We start from the raw sequence: 13,819 nt of genomic DNA, 5'->3' as shown, positions 1-13,819 counted from the left end.
TGTGACCTTCATTGAATTTTAATCCAAAACAGATAAGATTTACTTCCACACAACAGGAAACAACACAATTAAACCCAAATGACAGCTGAGATTATGGTGAAAAAACACAACAGGCGTAATGACAAAAATATTGATTCCTTTCTACTTGACACTGTGCTAAAAAAAAGGTAAATAAATAAAATCTTGCATTTGCATATTTGTTTTTCTTTTCCCTTTATCCCTTCTTTTCATTTGGGAGACAAATTTCAGACACTCAAGCCAAGAGGAAATGGGTGGCAGAGAGTAATGGAGACTGAATTCCCTTTAACTGCAGTAATTAATGTTATGTCTCATTGGGGAGAGATTAAGGAAAAACAGTTAGGAAAGGAAAAAAAATAAAAATTAAGTATTGTCTTGCTGTCAAAGACGCCCTTGAGCATGGGAAGGGAGGTGTGAAGAGGGTCACAGTCAGTGCTTTGCAGGGGTAGATGGTGGCCACAGGGACACGGGCCATGGACACTTTCCTGCTGCACTGGAAGCAAACCAATCCCAAACCAGAAAGCCACAGACTGACAGCCAGAATCACCAGAAGGAGGAGTAAACCCAGGATTTGCACCTCCCTGGGGCCCCCATGCAGCACTGAGGGGGTCTTGGCTTTAGAGGCAGAGCAGGAGCTCCCAGCCAAGCCATAAACACCTACAGAAATCCAACCAGTTCCTGGCTTGGAGGTGTCTCACTGCCCAATAAAGCTGTGCCAAGTGCTCTGTAAGAGATGGATTAACCAGATCCCCCAGGCAAACCTTCCCCAGCTCCTATAAATCACCTGCAGCATGAGGAGAGAAGTAAAAGCAAGTGCTACAGCCACTTAAAGGAGATGAAGGAAGCACTTTTCCATGTCCCCTCCTGTCCCCTGGGGAGGGATGCTGGGCTGATGGACAGGGCATGCAGAGCCTGAATGCCAAGGCAGCACTGGGGTGGGCTGGAATTTTGTCCATGGCAGTGTTTTAGTTTATAGAAAGCACACAGGAGACATTGGGCTTCATGACAGGAAGAGGAAGGAAAAGCATTTGGGAAGCTGGGAAGGAGGACACAGGTTGTCCAGTTGCATCCTGAGGCAAAAGGGATATGGACACAGAGGGTGTGGGGACAGGAGGGGGTACCCAGGGCACAGCACAGCCAGGGAACCCCACTGCTGGGGTCAGAGAGCTCAGGTGATGGGGGCCCTCTGGGATGTGCTCCAGCTGGGATCATGAAGGAAAATAAAGCAGCCCAGGGACCTGGGTGAAATATTCCACCCAAGAAACAAAAGTTGTGCCCATTTTATTTCAGCTGCAGAACTCCATGAGGCCTCAAGGAGGAAAATAACAACTAACCAACAAAACGGAATCATCTTTGCTGGTAACTCAAAACTTGGCTCGGGTTCACTCAAAAAGTTAATGAACCTTCTGAAAATTCTGGGCAAAGTTTCAAGCCTGTGCTGCAATCCTGACCCAGGAAAGGGATCTGCAGGGCTCCTGCCTCCCCAGGGACACATGTGCAGCCCAGGCCCCATCCCAGACCCACATCCATGCCAGGACCTTGGCTCCTGCTGCAAGGAATGTCAGGATTTATAAAGACAGTGGAATTACATCTCATTCTGTGTGGAAGGAACAGCTCCTTCTCTCCTGTCCTCCTGCTGCTTTTGCAGAAGGGAAGAGAGGTTCAGAGCAGGAACTAACCCTCGTCACAAAGCCATGGGTGCTCCCACACCATCGGCAAAGCACATCTTCCCTGGCTAACCTGGGATTAGAGGGCAAAACCATTTCTGTGACATTTCTGTGGCATTCCCAGCAATGCTGTCAGCTCCATCCCACCAGCACTGCTGCTCCCACCTTCCGAGGGGCAGCAAAGCAAGGCTTTGGCAGGAGCTTCTCCAAGGACCTTCCCAAGCATCAAATCATTACAATCATCTGCTGTATTTCAGAGAGCACCTTCAGCATGGACTGAGGACCAGGACTGAATCTCCCCTGCTACAGGAAGTCTGCATTTCAAGCAGGAATCACCAGGCTGCAGAGCCAGTGTCACCCCATAGACACAGGGCAATTCTCCATGGCTCAGGTTTGCCCACAACAGCCAAACAATCCCTTACTCAAACCTCCTCCCAGGGACTGAGCTTAGCACACCCAAAAGACACAAGTTGTGCTGTCTTCTTTCTTTGTTCTGTCTCTCAATTATATTTTCAGGCTCATTTTCCAAGTACACATTTCTAACCCCTTCCCCCTCTCCAATCCCCCATCCCATTGACAATTTTAGCAGGACATAAAACCATTCCGTATCCAACTCAGTAAGCTGCAGCCCCCAACTCCTTTCCCTTCTGCCATCCTGCATCTTATTGTTCCCAGCAGCCCTAATGGAATGCCTCTCTGCCCTCTCATATGCACTCAGCGCCCAATCTAAAGCTCCACTGAGGAGACACTCCAAAAAAACAGATTTAAGTTGCAAAAGCCAAATAGCTGCTTGTTCAAATAAAAAAAAAAAAAAGCATTTGTGCAGCCATTGTCTCTGTTCCTCCTTCCAAACCTAAGGATAGAAGTTGTGGAGACGACACAGATTCCCAGAGATGAACAGATTCACCTTTTGCAGAGGGTTGCTGTGCTGGGACCCCCAATCCCATAAAAGACTTGCTTTGGCAAAGGAATGGCATGTATACACACTGCATATACCAACCTAACTTCTTTCTTTATCTTATCCCAAAGGGATTGAAGGGACAATACACTGAATCCCATTTTACAGATGGAGCTCTAAAACACGGAGGAACCATGGACCAGATCCAAATACGTAGGCAACCACCTCGTGTGATACCGAAACTTTAAAAGGCAACACTGCACATAAACAGTGCGTTAATGAAAGGTCACAAACACCCCAGATGGAGACATTCAAAGCACTGGATCATCTTTTTACTTTTAGGTCACACTTGTCCTTTGCAAGAAATGCTGCAGCCCTTACTCACTTCAAAGATAAACTTCAGCTTCAAAATGAAATGGCCACGCCCAAATTCTTGCCTTTGCACAATGCTCAAAACACAAAGAACAAGCAGAAATATTCCACTGGCACCTCACTATTGCTTCCAGAGAGGCCAGGGGATGGGCAACCCGGTGTGCCACAACCTTCCTAGAAAGAGTGTCCTGCAAGGAACAGCTCTTGCAGGGGTGGTGGCCGCCTTCCCTGGGGAACAGGTGATTTCAGCAAGTGTAGCGATTCCTCAGCTACAAGTGATTCCAGCTTTTGTGATTCCAGCTCTTTGTGAAATCACCCAAGGCGAACTCGGGGATAGAGAGGCAGGAGCCTCGTACAGCAGTTCCACAGAGGCAGCTTTCCTTGTCCAGCAGCCCCTGTGAAGGGAAGGGCAGGGACAAGGCTCCCTAATCAGGGCTGGGGACAGGGGTTCTGTGGGGTAGGCAGGGGGTGGGGTGGAAACCAACTGGGTACTGGGTATTACCATACAGAAACAAGGCGTGCTGGGGGTGGCTCACTTTGTCACCATGACCCAGAGGAAGGTTGCTTATCTCTGGGGAAGATCGTCTTGCCCTCAAGTCTCTTCTCCAAGGGAGAGAAGAGGGCTCTTGTGCCATGGGCTCCCAGCCCTTCACACCTCACCACTTTTTGGCAGAGACAGGAGGAACTACAAGGATCCTTGTTACCCTCCCACCAGCTTCTTCCCCACACTCTGTTGCTTTATTTTGTTTCATTTTCTGAGAAAACCAAGCATTCTTTTTTTTTATTTTTTTCCTGGCCCAGTCAAACACATCTCTCCCTTTCTGGAGACCCAACCAAGAAGGGACAAACATTTGCAACCCAGACTCACCACCCTGCTCCTCATCCCCCTCCTCCCACCACGCCCTGGCTGCCAGCCCCCTCCTCCAAAGGGGTCCCTCCATCCCCTCCGATGCCACCGGCAGCTGGGACTCACCATGACTGAGATATGAAGAATGTGCATCTGCTCCTCCACGATCTCCGAGGGCTCCTGGAGGCTGGGGGGGGTGGCCCGGGAGAGCTGCTCAGCGCTGCTCATGGACACGTGGAAGTACAGGGTGCCATTCTCCAGCCACTGCTGCTTCCAGTGCACCTGAGAAATGTCCGACACGGTCCCCGACATCTCTGCAGGGACAGAACGCACAGCTGAGGGTCAGTTTTCTCCATGATGCCCAAAGGTGTTATTCCAAGTCATTGAGGAAATTGGGACTTTGGAGTCTTACCCCCAGAACTGCTTCTATCTAATTTTAACCTCTACCTGTTACTTCCCCGATACATGAACAGTAACGTTTGTCTTCCTCAATGAAAAGCAAGGGGCTACAGAGTGCCTTGGGATTTCTAGGCTAGGAAGGCAACAGTAGTAAATCACACAGGAGGCCCTAAACCTCCCATGGCTCTCCCAGGAAAAAGGCTGGAAGGAGATCCCAGGGAGCTGCAGCCAAGCCCAAGGGTGTTTCATAGCTCAGGGAGGACACTGTGCCAGACAAGGCAGGATGCAGACACCAGTACACACTGTGCTGGCATTGGCAATGGAAACCTTCTTCCAGCTGTGGGGCAGCAGCACAGCTGTATTTAACAGGGACACTCTCAGCACAGACTGTGAGCACCAGGAGCAAGGGAAGACCACCAGGCTTGACAAATATCTACTGACCTTGGGGCTGCATGTCTCAGTCACCTTCTGCAGCTTCTGCTGGTTTTACATCCCACCCCATCCTGATTTACAGCACAGGCACCCTGGGAGCCAGGATTACAGCATCCCAGCACACATACCCACACCACCAGCTTTCCCTGACCTGCACTGAACTGGGGGTTTGGACAACCCAAAGGGCTCCCCCAGACCTGCAGACCCAGTGAAGGCAGCAGCTCTCAGCTTCAGCTGCAGCTCCTGAGTGGGCCAGGAGCACTGACAGCTCCACAGCTGCCCAGCACGTTGCACACAGACCTCTGCAGAGAACGGGTTTGGCAGTTTGGCAGCTGAATCAAAACCAGGAAAAAAAAATGCTAGTACAAAATAAGCCAAAATATTTCTCCCTCCACACATCTTTTTTGTGTTTGTTTTTCCATTTCCAGTATAAGCAATGGGAAGCAAGACAGGTCTTCTTAGTCACTGGGCCCACAGCTTCAGCAGTCACCGGCTTTGAGGGAGACCCAAATTCAATTCCCTCCTATCTGGGGAGAGACCAGGTCTGACAGCCCCTGCCCCACTGTCTGCAGCTGTGTGTGCCCCACAACAGTCAAGAGCACACGCTCAGGTACTTCTGGCACCACAGTGGAAACAGAGATGAGGTTCTCCTCCTTCTCCTCCACCCTGTCTGCAGAGGGTCAGTGGGGGGACAGCGCCTGTTCCACTGCAGGCAAAGCAGCCAGGGAATGCTGGTGGCATTTTGCATTTCATTACCCTGAGCCCAGCTGGGCAAAAGCACTTCCAGTTCCAGCTCCCAGTGGAGAGGAAGGAAGGAACAAGCCCAGCTGAGGCTGTCCTCAGGAGCCACCCACACCTTGCAGGACACGATGCTTCAACAAAATGTTCGGGTGGTGAGCAGCCACTCAGGCTACAAGACCAGGCACTTCCACTTCTACAAACCCATGTCCCAGGCCAACAAAAACACCTCTCAATCCTTCAGGAACAGGTTTTCTCACCCCTGAAATCAATATATTTTCCAGCAGCAAGCTCCTGGCTTCCCAACATGGATCGAAACAGAGCCAAGCAACCTGCTCATGGAGAAGACCCCATCACACCACAGGTCCTGCAGGGCTGGGGTCAGGGACAAGGCCACCCCATTACTGCCAGATCCCTGATTCAGCACCTCACTGGTGACACCCCGAGCCACCACAGTGTCACCTCAATCTCACCAGAGGGGCTTGCTCATTGCTTCTGCCCCCCCAGCACAACACCTTCCTTATCCCCAACCCTGTGCACACCTGAGCACTCAACAGAGTAAAACCCAACAGCTCCCGACCACACATGGATCCATCAAGAGCCCGCACTTGTGCTTGGGAGGGGATGCATGAGCTCCCTGTCACATCCCTGTCACTGCCCTGACATCCTGCTAATGGCCCTTCTCTCCTTTGACATGAAGAACTCTTTGCTGGAGTAAATCAGCAGCAGGAGGGTGTTGCCTGAGCAGTGGAACCTGTAAATCATGGCAGCCCTGCAGCTCCTTCAACACCTGGGAACCTCATGGAATGAACCCTGTGTCTCTCCTCTCCGAATAAGGCTACAGAAAGAGGTTTCTTATAGCAGTAAAAATAAGAACAAAATGAGAGAAATATCAAGGCTGCTTAATTGCAGTCATCTTCCCAGCAATACTTCAAAGGTCTGTACTGAAAAGCATCTCCTTGTCTAATTAAAATCAAAACAAATGCTACTTTTAGGAGCAAAAGCACTCACTCAGCTTTGCAGCAGAAATCCAAGATCATCCACAGAGGCAAACGGGCCATGGGAGAGCACAGCAGCACCAAGGGAGAGACTCAGTTATGCAAAGCCATAATCTTAATTCTGTCCAGAGGGACAGTCACCCACAGGAGGGGATGATTTACAGAATTACACACTCATCACACACATATCCTGCAGCAGACCTTTCCTAAGGAGCTCAGGAAGGAGGTTCTATCACCCAGCCCACAGCTCAGACGATGGGGATGCCACAGGACCCCACTGCTCCAGTTGCAAAGGCTACCTCCCATTAGAGAAGCAGGGAAAAAACCTCCAGGGTCAACCGTTCTCCAAGTTTTTCCCCTTACACACACATTTTTGCATGGGATGTTTAAAAGGATCACGGAGAACATTTCTCAGGAGTTCTGAAATATAGGCAATTTTTTGGATTTTAGCCTAGACTGAAGATAAGCCTGTTTCATTTTCAAAAGGTCTCTTCCAAAAGTAGAAACTTCAATTTAACATTCATTTCACAATTTTAAGCAAACCCAGCAGCCAGGCAGTTTGTGACAAACACAGACTTGCCAAACCTGGGTACCCATTCCCACATACCTATAAACACTCGTGTGCTTGAGCTTTCATTTCAGGGCACCTGGTTACTACCCCAGCACCCCCAGGACACCACGAGCCTCCAAGCAGATTCACTACTCACAATAAAAATAATTCTTAAAAAGCTTTTTCAAGCCCTGTAGCTGCAGAATCCCTCAATCCTCAAACACAGGGAAGTTTTTTGGCCTCACGTACTTGACACGAATATCACGCTGCCTGTGTTTCACTGGACACACACTGTCACTCCACGATCTGCTGTAGTTACAGCAGTGAGAGCCTGTCCATCAGACAGAATGTAATCGTCTGCAGCAAGATTGCCTGTTATCAGAGCTTTCAAATGCTTTTGGAACAAATTAAGGGCACTCCTGCACCCAAACAGAATGAGATACGGTTAAGGTTTTAAATGCACAGCAATGGAAAAGCACTTGTGCTCTGTAGCTGTTAAAAATCTCAGTACCCAGCAGATGGGGAGCTATCAGATGGGGTTCAAACACCCCTTTGTGAGTAAAACACCAAGTAAAACAGCCAAACAGATCATCAAACATCTGCCATGCCATCTTCCTACCTGCTCATTGTGCTCAGCAGAGAGGAGACAACGAAGAAACAAGGAGGATCCGGATTCCCCACATCAGACAGCCAGGCTTCTCCCCTTCTCCCTGTTCAAAGACCCCAAGCAAGGACCACCTCCATCCCAAAGCAGAGGATCTGAGGAATCTGATCTCCCCCACACCAGCGGGTCTATCTCCCCTTTCAGCCTCCCCAAACCTTCACACCTGCCCTTCATCTCCCACCACACAGCTCAGCCGAGCCCAGGGGCAGCACCCACCGGCCTTTGCTATCACCTGAGGATGGTCTGAAAGTAAGAAAAAGGCACACACAGCATTTTTGCCTTTTCTGCTCTTCCTCAAGCTCTGTGCCTTGTACAACTTCTACAGTCCAACATTTTCCGTGGAAATCAAACAAGCAATCCAAACAAAACCCTTCCCATGGCTCAGCCTCTGACCTGAGCTCGTGTCCATCAGCAGGTCACCCATCCAGGATAAGGCAGGGGACAGCAGTGACCACAGCTGATCCCTTCCAACCAACTCTCTAATCCCCTTTTTCCCTTTGCTGTTCCTACAACCCTTACATATAAACATTTCATTGAAGTCTTCAACTTGTATTACAATCAAACTTAAAAGCAAGGGGGGCTAAATGCATTTGGTTGGGAACCAAGACGATTCCCATAAAAGCAGATTATGCTGACATGATGAATACAAAATGAAACAGCAGATATTAAAGTTGGAGGGTTGTTACTCCGTGCCTTCAGGCTCCTGGCCACCCTACCCACCTCCTCCCTTCTCTCCCCCCTCCCCCTCGGTCTCACTGAAGGCAGGGATAGCCTTTTCACCTCTGCCTTCTCCAAGGCAGCCTGCCAGGCTTGAAATATTCACCAGCTCTCCCCAGCCCCCACCCCAACCTCATGCAATGCCTCAACATTCACCACTCACTCGGGAAGTTGCAGCCCTGCCTTATCTGTCATGGCATTGTACAAAGCCTGTGTTGTGTTTAATTGGCTTGTTCTTGCTAATCTACCATGATTATTGTATTTTTATTTCATTCTTGAAGGTCATTATTAAAATAAGCCCTTTTGCTTAGAGCAGTTCATCCCCACAAGGTTCCCCGCCCCCGGATAACCAAACCCTCCTTGTGCCTCCTCCCGGCTCCCCAGCGCTGCTCAGACCTGCTGGGCACCTTTCCTGTCAGCACCGAGTGCTTGGGGTGATGGCTGAGGAGCCAGTGAGTAATTTCCAGTGCACGGATCCAGGCTCCTCCGGCCTTTTTCCTCCCCACCTGCTTCATCCCAGCAGGACCTGCACCCTGCAGCCAGGCTTCCTCAGCTCACCTGCACAGTTCAGCATCTCAATCTGGCAGAGGAAAAGCCGGAGATCTGGTTAGCGACTGTATTTCCTTTTACAGAGACACGATTGCAGCGTGTGGCCCCTTCTTCCACACCCCTCATCCTGCCACCCCATTCCGTTGCTGTGCTTCCAGGGGCTCTCCTGAGTTAACGCTCTCCAGAGGCAACAACCTCCAATAAAGTGCTAGTTCAGAGATCCTTCGGTGCTAGCTACCACTTATGCTAATAAAGGAAATTTATGCAGAAAGTCATAAACAGAGAGCTCTCCCCAGTGCCCTTGCCAGCGCAGGATTGCTCCCTGCGGAATAGATTATCACACTCTGTGCAGACTAGTTCCAAAATGACTCTAGAAATGGGGCTTCCCCCATGCTCCCCGGGGGGCTATTCTGCAGTCAAACAGGCCCTAAGAGTTCCAAGAGTTTGGGTCTTTTGGTGGCAATGTGGTGGAGTTTTTTTATCCAAATCATTAACTCAGGGTTTTTTCTTCCCTTCCCCTCCGCTCTTTTTTAACATTTTCCTTCCCTTACACACCTCCTCCCCTGCTCTTCCCTCACAGTACTCCCTGGGGCAGCACACAAATGCAGCTGCAGATCATAAAAAGTAATAGAGAAGCTCAGAAATTTAAGAAAGGGGGGGAAATAAAGATGACAAGCTTGCTCTGATCATCTCCTTTCAAAGCCACTGTCTGTGAGAACACAGTGCTGCACCTGCAGGGCATTTCATGGGTGGCTCTGGCACTGTGCGGGTCTGCAGGGACACAGAATCGTGGAATGGCTTGAGTTAGAAAATCTCTCTGAAATCACTGAGTCCAGCTGTTAACCCAGCAGTGCCAAATCCAAGACATGGTGCCTGTCCAGGCATGGTGCTGGGTGGAGGAGGGCTGGAGACAGCCTGGTCTCGGCGTGGTCCAAGGGGTCCCATCGGCACCGCGTGCAGGCTGGAGCACTCTCTGCATCTCACTGCCAGCAGCATCACACAACTGACCTGGGAGAGGCAAAATGGGGTTTGCAGTCAAGTGGGTTTGGCTGTTTTCAGGCTCTGCTGGAAGGAGAAGAACAAGCAGCCGGGCTCAGGCGTTGTTCCTGGGACCAGTCACCTCAAAGACACAAGGATGTGGGAGGAGCTGAGCTGCCACCAAAGGGTTCCTGACAACCAAAGCAGTGTGACTGAAGGTGGGGGCAGATCCCAAGCTCAATAGGAACACAAAAAACAAGAAAACCTCCTCAGTTCGGATGGAGAGCTTGTAGACTGCATCATCCAGAGGTGGTCCAAGAGACGAGCCAGGGTGAGCAGGGAGGAGAGTCAGCCCCTTCCAGGCCTCAGCTCCTGGAAACACTTCAGGCAACCGGAGGGTTGGGCTGCTCCAACACAGCTCTCTTGGTCTTGGCTCTGGAGCCCTCTGCACCATCCCCACATCCCTTCAGCCTCCCTAATCCCAGGCTTTAGGCTCCCTGAACACATCAGGGAGCAGATATTGATTTGCCTGTGCTGCCCACAGATCTCAGTCTGACTCCACAAAGCCCAGAGAAGCTCAGCACACTCCGCGCTCCTGCAGCTGCTTTGATTGCAGTTCAGGCTCCAGCACATTACCCTTATTTATGATGCCAGGGCTTCCGTGTGGCGCCTCAGGCACTCTGAAATTATTACAGGGCCCTTTGACTTTCAATTCCCTTCCATCCAATCCCATCTTTACCTGTCGGCAGAGGCTCCCCTGGCCAGCGGTGGGAGCCAAAGGCGCAGGCAGACAATGCTCCTGCAGGTTCTGCCGATCCTGCAGGAATTGCTGGCACGTGGGGTATGGGACAGCAGGGGGAGAGTGCTCCTGGGTGAGGCTTTCTCGGATAGAGGAGACACCCAGGCTTGGAGCAGCACCGGGGGTGCTCAGCCACAGCCCCTCCGCGGTGTCGTCCTGATGCTGCCATGAGGAAAAATAAGGTGAAGAAATGTGACTTCAAGCATCAGAGCCCCTCTTTCCTGCATCCTGCAGGTGCCAGAGGGATGGGTGTGAAGGAGGTGCCTTGATGCACAGATTTTTCTCTCCTTCCCTCTCTCCTTCCCCAGTCCCCACCCCTCTGTTAAGGCACAGGAGTTTTCTTTGGAGGTGCTTTAGGGTTTTAGTAACAAGCTCAAGCTTTACCACTTCTCTGGAGCCTCTTGGCTCACCCAAGAGAAGTGCAGGATTTACTTTTGAAACAGCACCTGAAGGCACAAGGAAGAGGGAGATGTCACAGGAGAAAGAGCTGCTGGTCCATGAAAGCTGCTGTTGTGGCAGTGCGTGGGGAAAGCTGGGACAGTCCTCTGTTCCCAGTTACTCCAGATCCTCAAATCCAACAACAGACAGACCTGATAAATGGGGAGAAAAAAATCTACCTGAAAGGCACAAGCATCATTTTTGATGGTCCAACTCTCAATCTCTGTTAAAGAAATCCGTGCCTTTGATTCTGAAGCTTTTCTGCAGTAACAGGCACACAGCACTGGCCTGGCTCTGTGCTCAGGGCGGATGAAGTGAGCCAGGTTTTCAGGCAGACCGTGGGGATGTCCTGGCTCAGAAAACCCAGTGATGGGCAGGGAATGAGCAGATCTGCTGCATCGGGGCAGGCAAAGCCGCCCAGCCCGAGCCCTGCATGGACCTGGCCTGCCCCACTCCAGGTGCCAGCCTGCCCCTGCTGCCACACGGGACATCTCTCCATCACTGCCCCAGCCCTGTGTGGGACTCCAGTGTGTCTGAAAACACAGCCTGGCTCCTGCAGGACCACTGCAAGCTTTAGAGGATCTGTTCCGACCACACATGCAGAGGAATGACCTTTGAAAGCCTTCACTAGGCACCTGGGTAAGGAAAAACCCCTATTTAACCCTCAAGGCCAGGCAAAGCTCAGCCATGTCACAGTCCCTCTATGGCTACACCGGAGCTTTGCTTGGAGCCTGAATGGATCTGAAGTGTCCAACGACACAACCAGGGAAGAGATGCTGCCTCTGATAACCACTCACTTGAATTTTCACTGCAGCCAAGGGACCACCAGGGAGGTGGCTGGGCAAGGCACAGGGAGGGCACAGGGAAGGGACACAAGGAAGAGGTACAGGGAAGGGACACAAGGAAGAGGCACAGGGAAGGGACACAAAGAAGGGGCACAAGGAAGGCACAGGGAGGGCACAGGGTAGGCAGAAGGAGGGCACAAGGAAGGCACAAGGAGAGCACAAGAAGGGCACAGGGATGGGGCACAAGGAAGGGCATCATGCATCACCTGCAGCAGCAGCAGCACATGGTCCCAAGTGCACAGGAAATGCTGGCATATGGAAACAGGGCCAGATGGCTTCTGCCATTATAACCCAGATCCCAGAGAATGAGAGGGAAGGAGCCCAGTCAGCCCCCACCTGCCTGCATTGCTCCTGCTTCCTTTTCCTGGGCACTGGTAAGGCTGGGGTGGGGATGCCTTTTCCCAGGACAGCCTCCAACACAGACACTGTGGCAGCAGAGCAGCCCCCGGAGTCAGGATGGCACCAGGCAAGGCTTGTGCAAAGGGAGAACATTTGGAAAGCCACCCCTATGGTCTCTTCCTTTTGCAGGTAACAGCAACAACAGCAACTTTCCCTTTGTCTGTTTCTGAGTTTCTGTGGGAGCTGAGAGCTGGGAGCAGGGCAAGGGCAGCTGGGCACAGCAGGGTGGGCATTAGGGCAGAGCAGGACTGACACAAAGGGACAGAGAGGGAACGTGCCTGTCTTCCCTGCGAGCTGTGACAGCAGCAGAAGGGCAAGATGACCTATTCAGGTGATTTGAAGAGTGTGGCCAAGCCAGGCAGCCTCCAGGACAAAGCAGAGAGGTGCATTTGCTTCACAGCTGCAGAGGAGCCAGCGTCAGCCCTGGGGGTGAGCACAGCTCCAGGCTCCATTAGAACCAGCCAAGAGCTTTCTAAGTCCTCTGCATTTTTAAATCTCTGTTTGGGAAACAGACCTCTTAAAATAAGGCAGTTTGACAGCTCACGGCTCTGCTCAGACTGTGAAGTAATTTTTCTACAATGGCTCCTCCATGGACCTGCCCCCCAAAGGGGAGGTGGAACGGGCAGAGGAGGAGAAGAAAACAGGAGAGAGGAGGTCTGGTCGCCTTCTACAAACACTAAGACAGTTCCATCTCCTGAGAGGTGGATGTCCTTTTCCAAGGAGAAGGAGCTGGCCGGGCATTTTCAGGGGAGGAAAAAAATCAGCTAGTGGATTACTTGGGATCTTCTGCCTGTGTGTCACCTGGAGCACCAGGTGGGTGCATCAAAAGCCAAACAGCCTGAAAATTCTGGGTATGCCCTTGCCCAAAAAGGCAAAAATATCAGTTACCAGGAATGACCGGCTGCTGCTGCCTCTCCACCTGCATCGAGATGGGAGCTCCTACACTCACCGTGTCCCTTCCCTGCTGTCAAGGCAGACATCCACAGTGGTTACAAAGGATTAAGAGTCTTATCTCTTGTCCAGGACAGGCTTTGAGTGCTTGCTCCCTGGAAAGCCCCTAGAGCCTGCCAGGTATCCGAGGTACCACTCAAGTACCCGGGTTTTGCCTGGGCTACTCAACAAACCTCAAATTCAGCTCTTACCCATAGAAATGAGTTCTTGTAACCTCACAGAAAATTCATTTCTCTCTAAGACTATTACACCTTAACCCAGGAGCAACCTTGCACATTATCTACTCCAGCACCCAGAGAGATTCCCAGGACACTCTGACAGGACTGCCCCAGAGTGTCCCAGCCCAGGATGCTCTGACAGCCTCCCGTTGGCCAAGCACCACCAGAGCTCTGCAGGAAAGAAGCCCAACAAGGGCTGTGAGAAAGCAGACTGCTGCTCCCAAAGATGCCATCCCAGGGTGCCAGATCCCCCTGAGCAGGACAAATCACCCAGGCAGCCTCAGCCCTGGAGCCAAGGGCTGCCCTTGGAGGCTGCAAACCATCAGGCTGCCAGAAGCAAAA

The 13,819-nt window shown here is 51.3% G+C and overlaps 1 protein-coding gene across 1 annotated transcript in view; it reads right to left on the bottom strand.

Annotated features, from left to right (window-relative positions):
• Positions 1-13,819, bottom strand: part of ASTN2 (astrotactin 2) — a gene marked incomplete at both ends in the record, with an annotated part of 317,285 nt that overhangs the window by 261,888 nt on the left and 41,578 nt on the right. The window contains one exon of the mRNA XM_082295214.1: positions 3,929-4,116. Coding sequence (XP_082151340.1) covers positions 3,929-4,116 — 188 coding nt within the window. The remainder of the gene's footprint in view (positions 1-3,928; positions 4,117-13,819) is intronic.

The sequence above is a fragment of the Coloeus monedula genome, assembly GCF_965178545.1.
Source record: "Coloeus monedula genome assembly, chromosome: 21".
Taxonomy (NCBI): domain Eukaryota; kingdom Metazoa; phylum Chordata; class Aves; order Passeriformes; family Corvidae; genus Coloeus; species Coloeus monedula.
The sequence above is the reverse complement of the archived record's forward strand: the minus strand, read 5'-3'. Positions and strand labels throughout refer to the sequence as shown.